This window comes from Pan troglodytes, chromosome 1 (assembly GCF_028858775.2).
Source record: "Pan troglodytes isolate AG18354 chromosome 1, NHGRI_mPanTro3-v2.0_pri, whole genome shotgun sequence".
Lineage (NCBI taxonomy): Eukaryota > Metazoa > Chordata > Mammalia > Primates > Hominidae > Pan > Pan troglodytes.
Window position 1 is genome coordinate 188153278 of NC_072398.2, and position 17341 is coordinate 188170618.

The window sequence follows — 17341 nt, forward strand, 5'->3', positions numbered from 1 at the left end:
AGCCATCCTCTCTGCGCACGCGCGGCCGCTCCTGCGGGCGGAAGCCTCCTGGCGCTCGGCCCTGCGCCCCTCCCCCCGGCGCGCGGCCCCGCCCAGGACGAGGGGCGGTGGGCACGCAGCGCTGGGTCCAGTGGTCGGGGGAAGGCGAGGATTACCCTCCCGGAGGCGTTGTCTGCGACTCGGCGGAGGCTCCAACTTCCAGTGGCCCTGTCGGGAAAGGTACAGACTCCCAAGCCCCTTGGTCGGCGGCTCCAGCGGCCGCCATTTTCCTCCAGGAGAGGGAAGAGGGCAGGAGGCGGGGGCCATCCCCTGGGGCCGGGCGGGCCGGGGCGGGGTCGGGGGGCCGGGCGGTGGGGGGCGGGCCCGGCTGGCTATGGGGCCCGGCCCCCTGGCCCCAGGAGCGGCTGCTGCGGCGGAGTTAGGCCGGCCGCAGTGGGAAAACCCTGGGCGCCCTCTGGGTCTCAGCGTCCCATTAGGACGGTTCCGCGCTGGGTGCCCTACGCCGCAGAGTGGGCAACGCTTTCACAGGGGTCTTTGCATTTCACCCGCACACAGCAGCTCCTGGAGGGAGGCCAGGAAAACACTTAACCCATTTTGCAGACAGAAAACTAAGGCTCAAAGTGGGGAGGAGACTTGCCCAGGGACACCCAGCGAGGTTGTGGCCTTGGGACTCGGTTCCTACTCCCCCACATCCAGCGCCCTTGCCACCAGACCACTCTGCCTCACCTGGCAAAGGATGGGGCGGAGCTAAAGGATTAGAGGAGTAACTGGCAGGGTATTTTTTTTGTTTTGTTTTGTTTTGAAGATCTGCCTCTTTCTGTACCACCCAGATCAGAGCCTCCTAAGAAATATCCAGAAGTCAAGCCATGGATCCACCTGCACGTAAAGAAAAAACCAAAGTTAAAGAATCTGTCAGCAGAGTTGAGAAGGCCAAACAGAAATCAGCCCAGCAGGAGCTGAAGCAGAGACAAAGAGCAGAGGTGAGATTAAGGCGGAGGCTCTGTATGCCTGTAGTCTGCTGGAGATGATCCTGGAATAGAGAAACAGCAGAAAGGAGAACTGACAGCGAGCCATACTTGCCTCCAGGCAGGATGGGTGTTCTCCCAGGTTTAGAGGGGACAACACTGAGGTTCAGAATGGTGAGGTGGCAGCCCAGAATCACATGCCAAGTTAGTGTCAGAACCCCAGTCTGGTGCGGAGCTTTTGTGGTAAGAGACCCAAGGGAAGGAAGAAAGGAAAAAAAATGATATGTAAGGGGAAAGAAGGGGTCAGAATGAGAGAGAGCACGCAAGTGTCAGACACCCCCAGTACAGATGTTCTGGATTTGGTGCGGAAAGCAGCTACTCATGCCAGGTAGAGGCCCAAGCTTTAAACTCACCAGTGTGTTCCTTTGTTCTCTCAACGATTACAATCAACTTGAGAATAAAAAGCTTTAAACTTTACCCTGCCAATATTGAGCCACATACAGACATAAGTATTTTATTTTAGTATTTAATGTCAGGGAAAATCTTGCTGGTCTCTTTTTCCCTCTTTGTTTTGTTTATCTGTCTGCTTTGTTCATTTCCTGTCTTACATCCTTTTACCTCTCCATGGACAACTACTTTTTTTTTTATACTTTTACATTCAAATATATTAATAGATATCCTTGAACAATATACAATAGTATTTTAAATTTTTACATTAATAAAATTCCTGCATTTTATTTTGCATTTTGCTTACATTGTTTTTTAGAACTATTCATGCCAATATAAGAATTTAGTTTATTCTCATTAATTTTTATAATAGTCTATTTTATGCATCCATTTTACTTAGTATATTTATTCATTCTTACAGAGATGCACATTTAAATTATTTATAGTATTTTTTGCTATTACAAACATTGCTGTAGTGAAAAGCTTTTAGGTGTCTCCTTTGGCACCTGCCTTAGAATTTCTATAGGTTATTTAACTAGAAAAATTACTGGGTACATTCTCAATTTTACTAGACATTGCCACATTGCTTTTTTTTTTTTTTTTTGAGATGGAGTCTCTTTTTACTTTTTATTTTTTATTATTATACTTTAAGTTCTAGGGTACATGTGCACAACATGCAGGTTTGTTACATATGTATACATGTGCCATGTTGGTGTGCTGCACCCATTAACTCGTCATTTACATTAGGTATATCTCCTAATGCTTTCCCTCCCCGCTCCCCCCACCCCACAACAGGCCCTGGTGTGTGATGTTCCCCTTCCTGTGTCCAAGTGTTCTCATTGTTCAGTTCCCACCTGTGAGTGAGAACATGCGGTGTTTGGTTTTTTGTTCTTACAATAGTTTGCTGAGAATGATGGTTTCCAGCTTCATCCATGTCCCTACAAAGGACATGAACTTATCCCTTTTTATGGCTGCATAGTATTCCATGGTGTATATGTGCCACATTTTCTTAATCCAGTCTATCATTGATGGACATTTGGGTTGGTTCCAAGTCTTTGCTATTGTGAATAGTGCCATAATAAACATACGTGTGCATGTGTCTTTATAGCAGCATGATTTATAATCCTTTGGGTATATACCCAGTAATGGGATGGCTGGGTCAAATGGTATTTCTAGTTCTAGATCCTTGAGGAATCACCACACTGTCTTCCACAATGGTTGAACTAGTTTACAGTCCCACCAACAGTGTAAAAGTGTTCCTATTTCTCCACATCCTCTCCAGCACCTGTTGTTTCCTGACTTTTTAATGATCGCCATTCTAACTGGTGTGAGATGGTATCTCATTGTGGTTTTGATTTGCATTTCTCTGATGGTGAGTCTCTTTTTTTTTTGAGACGGAGTCTTGCCCTGTCACCCAGGCTGGAGTGCAGTGGCACGATCTCGGCTCACTGCAACCTCTGCCTCCCGGGTGCAAGCAATTCTCCTGCCTCGGCCTCCTGAGTAGCTGGGATTACAGGCGTGCACCACTGCCTTGGCCTCCCAAAGTGCTGGGATTATAGGTGTGAGCCACTGCACCCGGCCGATATTGTCAACTTTTAATTTTTGTTAATCTGATTCATTCATTAAATATTGGCCAGGCGCAGTGGCTCACACCTGTAATCCCAGCACTTTGGGAGTCCGAGGCAGGCGGATCATGAGATCAAGAGATTAAGACCATCCTGGCCAACATGGTGAAACCCTGTCTCTACTAAAAAAAAAATGAGCTGGGCGTGGTGGTGCGCGCCTGTAGTCCCAGCTACTCGGGAGGCTGAGGCAGGAGAATTGCTTGAACCCAGGAGACGGAGGTTGCCGAGATTGTGCCACTGCACTCTAGCCTGGGCGACAGAGCTAGACTCTGTCTCAAAAAAAAAAAAAAAAAGAAAAAAAATTGAACTGCTAGTATGTGCCAGGCACTGTTCGAGGAATTTGAGTCACATGATGACAAAGCAGAAAAGAATCCCTGCCTTCATGGATCTTGCATTCCAGCAAGGGGAGGCAGTAAACATAATAAGTAAACTTACTAGTGCATTTGAAGTTAATCTGTAAACTGAAATCTATCTTTGGGTTAAGGCAGACCCCCTGAGAGCTGTGGTCCTTTACCTTCCCATTCCCACCTGGATCCGGGTCCTCAGATGATGTGACTGCATTGTGCTTTGGTGAACAATATGAGGGTTGCTATAAGAAACAGCCCTGAAGCAGGAGAACAGAAGCTACAGATAAGAAAACCATTGATCAGAGAAATGGCGATATAGCCAAGGGAGCTCTCACTGGAGGAACAGAGCTATCTATACTTCCGTGTACAACAAATGCTCTGGGAAATGGAGAACCAGTTGCCAGCCCATATGTGGTTACCTCACACCAATCAAAAGTGACTGTGGAGAGCACCCCCAATTTGGAAAACCAAATGAAAATGGAGTATCTCTGTTCAGAATGAAAATTTTGAAGAAATTATAAATTTACCCATTGGATCGAAACCATCCAGATTAGATGTCACTAACAGTAAGAGCCCAGAAATTCCTTTGAATCCAATTTTGGCCTTTGATGATGAAGGGACGCTTGGGCCCCTGGCTCAGGTAGATGGTGTTCAAACACAACAGACTGCAGAAGTTAAATGCGTATTTTTTCTGAAGAACCAAAGTCAAAATTTAACGAGAATTTCTATAATTAATGGAATTCCTTTCATGCTATAAAAGAGCATCCCCTCTTCCAGTTTTCTAAAGATTTCTTGACCATCATTTTGAAAAGATTTATTTAAACTAGCTAAAGACAACAGACAGGATAGCTTTCCTAATAATTTTCATCAGTAGAAAAAAAATACTCCTCATTCTTCAGTACTTTAAAATGGCTTTTTCCAGTGTGCTCCTTCTTAGCAAATTAGTATTTTTCTGCATTATTTAAAAGACAAGAGCATTTGGCTATAAAATGATTGACTAGGATTGACTAGGCATGATTTTTTTTCACATAAATAGTTTGGTCTTAAAGCTTAACAGCTTAAAATTGGCAAAAAAAACTTGTGCCTTTTACCATGTAATACTTGAAAAGTAAGTACCTCTTTGCTACAAGTAGAATGAATAGGGAAAAGTTTAAGCCTGTTTTTTAAAAAATATTATTTTAAAGAGCTCTATTTGTAGAGGCAAATTATAGGCAGATTACCAGTTTCTTATAAATACAAACTTGTACATGGACATTCTGCAAACCCAGCTGTCATATTCTTGCAACTACTTTTGCAAAAGCATACTAAAAGGTTTTAAAATGTGAAAAAACATTATTTTTTCAGAGCAAGAAAATAATTTACTGTTGTCTTCAATAACGTGTAACGTTTTTCCAGATAAACTAATCAAATAAATTAGAACAATGTGACAACACTGCAAATTTGTCATTAGATGCATTCCTTCTAACGTTACCAGGGGAGGATGTTAACTGATGATTCAAGGCTGTTTCTGAAGTCTGTATGTTGCTACTGTCCCCGGTGATGGTGGGACTTAACCTCTGTCCTACTTGATCACAAATTATGTTAGGGGGAAATAAAGATTTAATATTTCATTAAATAAAAAAGAAATTTGGTTTTGCTCATTTAAGAGCAACAAGAAAATGGTGGTGTGTTGACTGTGTTTGGCCGCAGGGCACAGACCTTTATGGAAGTCCTCGCTCCGCACGGCACCCACCAGCTTTTCACCTTTCATTCTTATTCTTCACTTTTGCTGCTGAGCCTAGCTGTACAAATTTGCGCTTTCATTTGTTAATGTAAATTCAATTTATTTTACCATTTTAGAGACTACTAATGATTAAATGTAAGAGAGGACACACATGTTTTTATGTGGAGTGTTAAAAAAGATAAATTTATACCACTGTAATGTGCTGGATTTATTAAAAGAGATTGGTTAAACTGCTAGGTTGAATGAGAGACTTCCTCTATTGTACTCTTTTTTTTTTTTTAATCCAAGGATATTGTCTTTAGTAACAGCTTGTAACTTGTTAAAACATTAATTTGGGGTTTTTCCCTATTCTTAGTTGTCTATGTACACATAGTAATTATGTTAAAATCCGTTTTTAAAAAAAACAGCCCTATGAAACTGTCCTCTGTGCATATTGTAAGGATAGATGTTGAGGACATTGTTCATGCCCTTATTGACACCCTTCTGTAAAGTTCTACAGGTTAAATTTATTTGTCTGACTTCAAATCTCAGCTCCTCCATAAATCCCAGTTCTACCATGTGACGTTGGACAAGATACTTAACCTCTCTGAACCCCCAGTTCATCAGTTCCTCCTTGGTAAAATGAGGATAACATCTACCTCAGAAGACCATTAAAAGGAATAGAAATACCATGTGTAAAGCCTGTAGCGCAGTACTTGGCAGAGGAAGCATTTGATAACTAGCAGTGATTATGATCAGCAATAATCTTGTGTTTCCAAGCAGGCAGCCTGCTCTTATTATGTGGACCCTAAATTGAACAACTGCTGAGTTCCTGTTGACCTGCTGAAATGCAACGTTGCTGCACTCAAGCAGCAGCTGGCCCCATGCAGCTCTTGAGATGTGCCAGGACCGAGCCAAGCCTACACATGCATAGCCACATGTAGTCCTCACACCAGGGCTCCAAAGCAGGAGTTATTGTGACTCCCATTTAACCTTGGTTAATCCGATATGTAAAATATATGGCCTTGTGAGGTAGGCAGTATTATCCTCACTTCAAAGGGATGTGAGTAGAGTCCTGTAGTTAAAGAGGGGCAGGCCTGTGGTCTAAACATCTTCTGACTTTTGTCTGTTGTTTTTTGCCTTGCCCCCTACAGCTGCCTTGCTGTTTTTTTTCTGTTTGGTTGGTTGGTGTTTTTGTTTTGTTTTGAGACGGAGTCTCGCTCTGTCACCCAGGCTGGAGTGCAGTGGCACGATCTCGACTCAGTGCAACCTCCGCCTCCCAGGTTCAAGCAATTCTCCTGTATCAGCCTCCTGAGTAGCTGGGATTACAGGCACCCGCCACCATGCCTGGCTAATTTTGTATTTTTAGTAGAGATGGACTTTCACCATGTTGGTCAGGCTGGTCTCGAACTCCTGACCTCAAGTGATCCGCACACCTCGGCCTCCCAAAGTGCTGGGATTACACATGTGAGCCACCACACCCATCCTGTTTTTTTTGTTTTTAATCTTTATTGCCTGGAATGTAATGCAACAAGACCCTTTGTGGGGAGGAAGAGACAGTTTCTATTCAATTCTGCAGATGCCAGATTCCAGAAAGTTAGATGTGAAGGAGAGATGTGGGAGGTGAATGGGAACGGAAGGCACATTGGCAGTGGAAGCACCGTTTGACACTGCTAGGGTCCGTTTCCTTCTTGACTGAGAGTCATTCTTTGGCCTGGACACCCTGACCCATTGTGAGTCTCCTCTTTCTCCTACCATCTTGCCTCCTTGATCTGGAGGTCTCTGAGAAGCTATTTAATTTGCATCTCAGTCCCTAGTACAGTAATGTGCAGATTAAAAATGCTCAGTAAATACTTAGTGAATGAAGCAAGCAGAGGTTTTCAAATATATATGTATATATGTGGGCCTGGGCACAGTGGCTCACACCTGTAATCCCAGCACTTTGGGAGGCCAAGGTGGGCAGATCACGAGGTCAGGAGATCGAGACCATCCTGGCCAACATGGTGAAATCCCATCTCTACTAAAATACAAAAAATTAGCCAGGCGTGGTGGTGCACGCCTGTAGTCCCAGCTACTCAGGAGGCTGAGGCAAGGGAATCACTTGAACCAGGAGGCGGAGGTTGCAATGAGCTGAGATCGGGTCACTGCACTGCAGCCTGGTGACAGAGCAAGACTCTGCTCACAAAAAAAAATGTGTGTGTGTGTGTGTGTGTGTTAAAAGTATATTTATATAATGTGTGTGTGTGGCTTAAGAATAAAACACCCAACTATAGAATGTGACCAGTAACTGGGAAGCTTTGTGTACCCCTTTCCTGGTCATGTACCTCACCCTTCCCACCAGCAGTACCCTCTTTGCTGTATTTTATGCTAATCATTCTTGCTGTTCTACGTTAATTTACTGTCTGTGTACCTCTAAATATTTTGTAGTGTAACAATATATTGTTTTGAATGTTTCTGACCTTTTATATATGTTACCGTGACTGGCTGTCTTTACTCAGCCTTTTTTTAACCATTCAAGTTTATTTATTTTTATTATGGTAAAATATACATAAAATTTACCAGTTTCATCAGCCGCATTCTGTGTTTCAAGAATCATTTGCGGTAGTGTTAGTAACTATTTTCATCACTGTGTAGAATTCCATTTTTCTTAAAGATGACAGGAATATTCAAGCTTTCTAGTCAGTTTGGATCATTTTACTTTTCCTAGGAACTTGTTTCATTTAGGTTGTCAAATGTGTTGGCACGGAGTTCATAATGTTTCATTTTCATTTCTGTTATGTCAGTAGTTAAGTCTTCTTTCTAGTTCCTAATAATGTTTATTTGTGCCCACTCCCTTTTATGTTGATCTGTCATGTCAGAGGTTTGCAAGGTTTTTTTTAGTATTTTCAAGGAACCATCTTGTAGTCTTGGTGATCCTCTCTATTGTAGGTTTGGTTGCTTTTTCATTTGTTTCTGCTCTTTATTTTGTATTTTCTATTTGTCCCACTTCTAAGTTTCATTTTTTCCCCCTTCCTTGTCTTTTCAATTAATCGAGTTATAGCTCCTCTACACACACACACACTCTGTCTTTCATTTTTTTCTTCTACAAATTAGGAAGTTTTGTGATCTGTTTCTGTTCTTAGTGGGTGGATTAATTAAGAATAAAGAAAGATGAGGAATAAGGTGTAGTTACCCTGCCTTTCACCTGAGGATGTCTCTTGCTATCTTCTTTCCATCACCACTGCCTGCTGTAGACGATATTCCCACGACCTCCTTTCTGGACTGTTGTAACAGATGCCTCCTAAAGCACAGAAAGAATCAATGTTGCTTATGGCTGGGCACAGTGGCTCACGCCTGTAATCCCAGCACTTTGGGAGGCTGAGGCGGGAGGATCACATGAGGCCAGGAGTTGGAGACCAGTCTGGCCAACATGGTGAAACCTTGTCTCTACTAAAAATACAAAACTTAGCCGGGTTTGGTGGCGGGCACCTGTAATCTCAGCTACTTGGGAGGCTGATGCAGGAGAATTGCTTGAACTTGGGAGGCAGAGGTTGCAGTGAGCTGAGATCATGCCACTGCAATCCAGCCTGGACAACAGAGCAAGACTCTGTCTGAAATATATATATAGCTCATATATATATGCGATATATACATACATATATCGCTTATATATATGAGCTATATATACATACATATATAGGCTTATATTATAGGTTATATATATAGGCTATATATACTATATAGTATATATACTATTAGTAGTATATACTTTGGGAGGCCAAGGTGGGAAGATCTGTCACGTCAGAGGTTGCAAGTATACCATATACTATATATAGTATATATACACTATTAGTATATATAGGCTATATAGTGTATATAGCTTATATATATACTGTATACAGTATATATAGCTTATATACACTATATAGCCTATATATACTATATAGTATATATAGCTTATATACTATATATAGCCTATATATACTATATAGTATATATACCATTATTATATATATGTATACACTTTGGGAGGCTGAGGCGGAGCTGTCATGTCAGAGGTTTGCAAGTATAGTGTATATATATTAGTATATATAAGCGATAGTGTATATAGCTTATATATTATAACATATATATACTCTACTTATAACTTATATAAGCTATATATACTATACATAGTATATATATACTATATTCACATTGCTTCCCTGCACATTTATCTTTGCTGGCTCTCCAGAATCTGCCAGATAAAATCCAGATTCCTTGGCATGACATTTAAGACCCCAACATAATTTTCTTGCTTTCTCCAGCTCCCCAACCCCTACTCTATAATATCCTTTATATTGGCATACTTGAAGTTTCCAGAACAGACTCTATACTCTTCCATTACATTTATTTACACATAATATCCTCCCCCACCACCTGTCATGTCCCATGATAGATTTTAAACTGAGATGGCCAATTTGCAGCCTTACAGAACTAGACCAGAAGATTATTTGTGGATAAATCTGATCTTCCTCTATGTAACTTCTACTTCACTGGTTCCTCAATCTCAATTGGCCACATGCTTGCTGAAGAGACTTGTTTTCTTCTTAAGGGATCCTACTAATCCCTTAAAGACCAAATCAAGCCACCTGCATCACTGCTGCTGTCTTGATTCTCCAGATGGAACTAATATCTAACTTTCCTATTCCCAGAGCACTGTCCCTGCATTACCACTACTGGTGAAATTTTGGTATCTTCAGAAGGCACCACCTGTTATGTCAGAAGATGCGTTGTGCAGCTGCTTCCATTGCTAACAGATGTATCTCTTTCTCTCATTCAGATCTATGCCCTCAACAGAGTCATGACAGAACTGGAGCAGCAGCAGTTTGATGAGTTCTGTAAACAGATGCAGCCTCCTGGAGAATGAGGCCCCAGGTTCAAACCAGATGGGATCCTGAGAGCTTTGAGAGGGTGTTGCCAGTTTTAAGCTGAGATGGCCCATTTGGAGCCTTACAGAGCTAGACCAGAAGACATTTGTGGATAAATCTGAACTCACTTCCTGTGTGTAACTTCTAACTTCACTGGTTCCTCCCATCTGAATTGGCCGCATGCTTGCTGAAGAGACTTGTTTTCTTCTAAGACAGTGGTTTTGTTTTTTGGGTTTTTAAAAAAAAACAAAAACAAAAAACACAAAACACACAAAAAAACACTTTTTCTACTGTTTGAGAAAAATCATTGTTTCTCATGAAACTCTATATCTTCTCCAAAAATACAAATAAAATACTAATAAAATGTTCATTTGCTCATACTTTAGCAAGTGCCTAGCCGTAGAAAATGGAGTACAAAGTAATGTGATAGGTAAGAAAAGTTGAGGTGAGCAGAAGGCACCCTCTCTCCTTCAGGAGCTTGGCAGAGAGGAGAGAAAAAACATGACTGCTTCCGGTTTTCATTCTTCCTGGGGCTAAAACTTTGCAGACCTTGCTGATCTCTAGTTTGTAGGCACGCAGATAGAAATATGTGACCCCTTTACTCCCAGATGAGTCACTAGTCAGGGTTAGAGGCCTAGAAGCTAGGATTCCCTCACCGGTGATGTGGAGAGCTAGCAGCAGGCTTGCATCAACAGCAAGAGGGGAGTGCAGGTGCTTTTTGTTTTTTGTTTTGGTGGCTGCCTTATCAGACCTAGAAATGGATTTATGGTGGAAATATTCAGACGTCCCTCAGAAACCAGCCACCAGCCCTCCGCCATTCAACAGCCATTTTTAGGTGTAGAAATGTAAGGTTGTTTCTGCTGCTGACATTTGTATCAAGAATGGTAGTTCATACCTGAATGCTTAGCTGTAGAGTTATTTTAATGCTGAGCAAAAAAAGAGATTGTTCTTCTAGGATATTTCATTTCCAGAAATTCCTTGGAAGTAGGGGGAGGAGGACTTAAGAGAGCTGAAAAAAATACCACTCAGATGGGGCAAAGAGCCAGACACTGCCACCTGCTTTCCTCTAAGCTGGAAATGCTGGAAACACCTCAAGCTGTCCCTGTCTCCTCTGTCTCCCTGCTGCCTCTGAAGTCACTGAGAATACTTTTCCATTGCTCTGGCATATTTTAGGAGTAAACTGGGGAGTTAATGGGATGTTAAACATTATACCATTGTGGAGAATGTGTTTTTAGAGCCCAAGTTATAATTAAGGATAATCTCTACATAGATTATCTCCACAAATGGTAATTAGGTTCTGTAGCATCCTGCTAAATTTGGTTGAATGGAATTTTGTGTTTTCAGAGAAGTAGGGGGTTGGAGGGAGCTGTCCCTATAAACATACAGAAATACTGTCATATGCTAAAAAGAGCAGTTTTGGAGCCAAATGACCTAGGGTACCCAACTACCAGTTATCCTCTCTGAACTGCACTTTTCCTATCTACATAATGGAATGGTATTTTCTTCCTCTCAGGAGTGTTGTTGAGAAATAATGTATGTAATAGATACTCAGTGTCTTAGTTCACTTTGTGCTGTTATAACAAAACCTCAGACTGGGTTTGGTTTTTGTGGGTTGGTTGGTTGGTTTTTTGAGACAGGGTCTGGCTCTGTTGCCCAGGCTAGAGTGCAGTGGCACGATCTCGACTCATTGCAACCTTTGCACCTTTGCTTTCTGGCTCAAGCCATCCTCCAACCTCAGCCTCCTGGGTAGCTGGGACCACAGGCTTGCACCACCACACCTGCTAATTTTGCATTTTTTTGTAGAGACAGGGTCTGACTTTGTTTCCCAGGCTGGTCTCAAACTCCTAGCTCAAGTGATCCACCCGCCTCAGCCTCGCAAAGTACTGGGATTACAGGGATGAGCCAACATACCTGGCCTAGATGGGGTAATTTATGAAGAACAGAGATTGGTTTCTTACAGTTCTGGAAGCTGGGATGTCCAAGGTGGAGGGGCCCACATCTGCTGAGGGCCATCTTGCCACATTATCCTGTGGCTGAAGGTGAAAGGGCAAGGGAGGAAGAAGGAGGCCAAACTTCAGCCTTTTATTAGGAACCCACTCCCAAGATAACTAGCCTACTCCAGCAATAACAGACAGCATTAATCATTCATGATGGCAGAGCCCTCATAACCTAATCATCTCTTAAAGTTTCCACCTCTTAACACTGTTGCATTAGGGATTATTTCTAACACACGAACTTTGGGGGACATATTCAAACCATAGCACTCAGAAAATGTTACTTCCCTTCCCAGCCACCTTTCAGATTGTTTCATGGGAAATGTTTTCAGATTTCACATAACCAGGAAAGACATGATCATTGTCTGGAAAGATTCTCAGTTGGGAACTGCTTGTATTAACATCTCTCAGCCTTGGGTATATTCTTGTCGTGGAGAAACACTCTAGTAGGGCACAAGTGGTTGTAAAATCAGTTTAGTAAATTATGACCAGCTTTTCTTTTTAATGAAATAACAAATTAGAAAATACCACATGTGGGGCCGGGCGCAGTGGCTCACGCCTATAATCCCAGCATGTTGGGAGGCCGAGGCGGGTGGATCACGAGGTCAGGAAATCAAGACCATTCTGGCTAACAGGGTGAAACCCGGTCTCTACTAAAAATACAAAAAAAAAAAAATTAGGCATGGTAGTGGGCGCCTGTAGTCCTAGCTACTCAGGAGTGTTGGGAACAAGCCCCCCAAAATCTGGCCATAAACTGGCCCCAAAACTGGCCACAAACAAAATCTCTGCAGCACTGTGACATGTTATGATGGTCACAACACCCACGCTGGAAGGTTGTGGATTTACTGGCATGAGGGCAAGGAACACCTGGCCCACCCAGGGTGGAAAACCACTTAAAGGCATTCTTAACCCACAAACAATAGCATGAGCGATCTGTGCCTTAAGGACATGCTCCTGCTGCAGTTAACTAGCCCAACCTATTCCTTTAATTTGGCCCATCCCTTCATTTCCCATAAGGGATACTTTTAGTTAATTTAATATCTATAGAAACAACGCTAATGACTGGCTTGCTGTTAATAAATACGTGGGGAAATCTCTGTTTGAGGCTGTCAGCTCTGAAGGCTGTGAGACCCCTGATTTCCCACTTAACACCTGTATATTTCTGTGTGTGTGTGTCTTTAATTCCTCTAGTGCCGCTGGGTTAGGGTCTACCCTACTGAGCTGGTCTCAGCACAGGAGGCTGAGGCAGGAGAATGGCGTGAACCCACGAGGTGGAGTTTGCAGTGAGTGGAGATCGCGCCACTGCACTCCAGCCTGGGCGACAGAGCGAGACTCAAAAAAAACAAAACAAAACAAAACAACAAACAAAAAAAACTGCCACATGTGGTAAGGATATTGTTTGGTGAAATTTTGTTTTAGGCTTACATACACATGAATGTGTATACTGCATTGGATGTAAAAATTATTCCTTACTGTGGGTTGTGGTTTAAAAAAAAAAAAAAATCGAGATACAAGAGGATGCCTGAACCAAGACAGCAATGGGTCATCTTTGTATTCCCCCTCCCTGTTTTTTTTTTTTCCCCCTTTGAGTCAGGGTCTTGCTCTGTCACCCAGGCTGGAGTGCAAGTGGTACAGTCATGGCTCACTGCAGCCTTGAACTCCTGGGCTCAAGCAATCCTCCTACCTCAGCCTCCCGAGTAGCTAGGACTACAGATGTGTTCCACCACACCCAGCTAATTTTTTAAAATTTTTTTGTAAAGATGGGGAATCGCCACATTGCCTAGGCTGGTCTCAAACTCCTGGCCTCCCAAATGCTGGGATTACAGGCATGAGCCACCATGCCTGGCCTTTTATTCACATTTTAGAAAGAAAAAGATTTATCTTCTACCTCTAAGAAATACCAGCGTAAGGGGTCCAGAGGCCATTGTGTCCATAATTGGAATAACATTGAATGCTAAGGGTCTTATAAGCGTAGTCAAAGAAAACTAGGAACACATCATCTCTGCTTACCTGCCCAGAATTCCCTCATCCTGATGTGGTCCATCCCCAGTTTCTCAAAGGTACAGAGATATTTTTGAAGCTTTACATCTAAAACCAATAATGACAACACTGACTTTGGAAGTCAAGCTGTCTGGGTTTGACTCTAAGATCCACTACTTGGTGATTGTGTGGGCAAGTGTTAATCTCCCTAAGTCAGTACTTTTTTTTTTTTTTTTTTTTGAGATGGAGTCTTGCTCTGTCACTCAGGCTAGAGTGCAGTGGTGCTATCTCAGCACTGCCTCCTGGGTTCAAGAAATTCTCCTGCCTCAGCCTCGTGAGCAGCTGGGATTACAGGTGCCCGCCACCACACCTGACTAATTTTTGTATTTTTAATAGATATAGGGTTTCACTATGTTGGTCAGGCTGGTCTCAAACTCCTGATCTCAAGTGATCCGCCCACCTCAGCCTCCCAAAGTGCTGGAATTACAGGCACGAGCCACCGTGCCCGGCCCCTAAGTCAATAATTCTTAAGTGTTTTGGTCTCAGGGGTTTTATATACTCTAAAAATTGTTGTATATATCATATTTGCTTTATTAGAAGTTAAAAGTTTAAAAAACATTTACTAATTCATTTAAAAGTGATAACCCATTATAGGATAACATAAATAATATTTTTGTGAAAAAATTTCAAAAATAATCATTTAGTGAGGAGTGGCATCGTTTTACATTTTTGCAAATCTCTTTAATATCCAGCATAATGGAAAAAAGCTGAATTCTCATATCTGCTTCTGTATACTGTATTCTCATCTTGTTTTGGTTGAAATATATGAAGAAAATGCGGCCTCACATTGATATGTAGTTAGAAAAGGGAGGAGTATTTTAATAGCCTTTTATGATCATTGTAGATAATCTTTAATACTATACCAAAACTCAGCGAGTGGTGGTTTCTTAAAGGTTAGTTGCAATATAGAATCTGATAACATGTCAATGATCTTTTTGTACTTTATTACATTAAAATTCTTTGGTCTTTGCATCTTTCCCTATGAACAGATCTTTCACCCATGCATGATTTTGTAACATCATGCACTGATCATTTAGAAAATGTTGGTTCACCGAGTTATGCGGATTTTCCAAATGTTACCACATTGCATTACACAACGTCAGAAATATTTATTCATTAATATCCCCACTGATCTCACCAGAAAAGTCTGAGTATTGGAAAAGTGTCAAACGCACAGTGACAGTGAGTTTGGATACAAGTTTTCCAAAATTCTACTTTTCACTTGGAAGCTCAAATTTTATCCTTGGCAACAAAAACTATTTCTTGAAGCAACAGGCTCTCTCTGTTTATATTTTCAGAAAGACAAGTCTGAGCAACCCTAGTCTGTCAATCGTCCTTTGGTGTTTCATAAGAAAAGAAGCGAGTTCAGCTCAAACTCAAACCAGTGCTTTTCCTCCAGAAAACCATCATCACTGCAGTATGCAGCAGGAATGTTCTATGTGTGCTTTCCATTTCATTCCACAGAATATTAAAAAGATGTGTACTCGGACAGGCACGGTGGCTCACGCCTGTAATCCTAGCATTTTGGGAGGCCAAGGCAGGTGGATCACCTGAGGTCAGGAGTTCAAGACCAGCCTGACCAACATGGTGAAACCCTGTCTCTACTAAAAATACAAAAAATTAGCTGGGTGTAGTGGCGGGCGCCTGTAATCCCAGCTACTCAGGATGCTGAGGCAGGAGAATCACTTGAACCCAGGAGGCGGAGGTTGCAGTGAGCCAAGATCACTCCATTGCACTCCAGCCTGCGTGACAAGAACAAAACTCCGTCTAAAAAAAAAAAAAAAAGAAGTGTACTCAAGGGTAAAGTTTTAATAAAATTAATAATTTTTACTACTTCATCATGACATTCTTCAGTTTTTTGTTTTTTACTGTGAGCCTGCAGCAGTGAAAAGTACAATAACTAGCAGTACTGTTTAGGGCCACTGCCTAGATTCAAACCAGAATGTCAGGCATGTTGCCCACCATTGCTTTGCTCCATTAGCAAAAATGTCAACAGAGTGACATTTTAGTCCCAGTTTTAGGATTAAGAAAACACGGTGGCTCACGCCTGTAATCCCAGCACTTTGGGAGGCGGAGACAGGCAGATCACGAGGTCAGGAGATCGAGACCATCTTGGCTAACACGGTGAAACCCGTCTCTACTAAAAATATAACAACAACAAAAAAATTAGCCAGGCGTGGTGGCGGGCACCTGTAATCCCAGCTACTCAGGAGGCTGAGGCAGGAGAATTGCTTGAACCTGGGAAGCAGAGCTTGTAGTGAGCCGAGATCACGCCACTGCACTCCAGCCTGGGCGACAGTGAGACTCCGTCTCAAAAAAAAACAAAACAAAAAAACAGTTTTGACCCTGAAGGGGTCTCAGGAACCCCAGGGGTCCACAGACCACACTTTGAGAACTGCTGACCTAAAACCTGTGGTCACCTACCTCATTGGATTGTTTAGGGGATTATGTAAAATAGTAAAATTCAGGGAACGGTTCCTGTCACATAGTAAGTTATATGGTATAATATAGTAAATGTTAATTTTACATTTACTGTACATAGTAAATGTTAACTATTATTACCATTCTAAATTGAAATATGTATATATGGGAAGAGAAGAAGGCTAGAGGGGACAGAAAGCCATCTAACATTTATTTAACATATTTTACGTGCCATTCATTATTCTAGGTGTTTTACGTTCATCCACATAAAACATCACGGTTGTTCAATCCACAAAACAACCCTGAAAGGAAGTAAATCCTCCATTTTACAGATAGGAAAATAGGCTTAGAGAGATTAAACGTTTTATTCAAGGTCACAGGGCTAAAAGAGTAGCAGAATTCTCAGTCACTTGATTCTGCTTATCAGACACAGAAGTAGGACTTCAGGTTAGGAAGAAGGGACTAGAAGTTGACCAGGAGGGAAATCTACACTCTCTCTCAAGTTTAGGACAAAGAGAACTGCCTAAACCCCACTGGCTTCATGTATGCATTTGAGAAGTGCAGATTTTAAAGTCTTGGCCTTCTCCCTTGTTCCTAAGAGGAAGCCCAAGAAGAGACATTCTATTTTAGAAAACCACTGTCCGAGGAAGTGAAGGCATTGAATGAGTAGCCTTAGTATCTGAGACCCTCAAGCCCATATAGAAGTATAACCATACTCTCAGAGAGGTGCAAGGAAGCATAGATCCCTCTGTTAACCGGCTGTCAGCTGACCTATAACTATCCTAGTGTCATTAACCTACAAAAAAAACTGGAGGCAATTAAGTATGAATTATTGCTGTTACAATCAAGCGATAATTTACACATCCAAATGGGCATTTTACTTTTCAAAGCTGTCCTCCTGGGGGTCTGTA

The 17341-nt window shown here is 42.0% G+C and overlaps 2 protein-coding genes across 4 annotated transcripts in view; one reads left to right on the forward strand and one right to left on the reverse strand.

Moving 5' to 3' along the window:
* SVBP (small vasohibin binding protein) lies at positions 1-10343 on the forward strand. Of its 2 annotated transcripts, none has more exons than XM_016960497.3 (3): positions 1-219; positions 831-980; positions 9888-10343. In XM_016960497.3, the coding sequence occupies exons 2-3, from the start codon at positions 867-869 to the stop codon at positions 9972-9974; spliced, it is 201 nt and encodes a 66-aa protein (XP_016815986.1). In that variant the 5' UTR covers positions 1-219; positions 831-866; the 3' UTR covers positions 9975-10343. The 2 variants fall into 2 exon arrangements, with proteins under 2 accessions (XP_016815986.1, XP_016815991.1); XM_016960502.4 differs by having other exon boundaries at positions 14-219; positions 806-980; positions 9888-10186.
* Positions 7596-17341, reverse strand: part of TMEM269 (transmembrane protein 269) — a 24586-nt gene continuing 14840 nt past the window's right edge. The window contains exon 7 of one of the 2 annotated variants that reach the window (XM_054682191.2): positions 7596-8366. The gene's annotated coding sequence lies outside the window, so the exon portion shown is untranslated. The remainder of the gene's footprint in view (positions 8367-17341) is intronic. The other variant, XM_016960493.3, reaches the window with a different exon arrangement.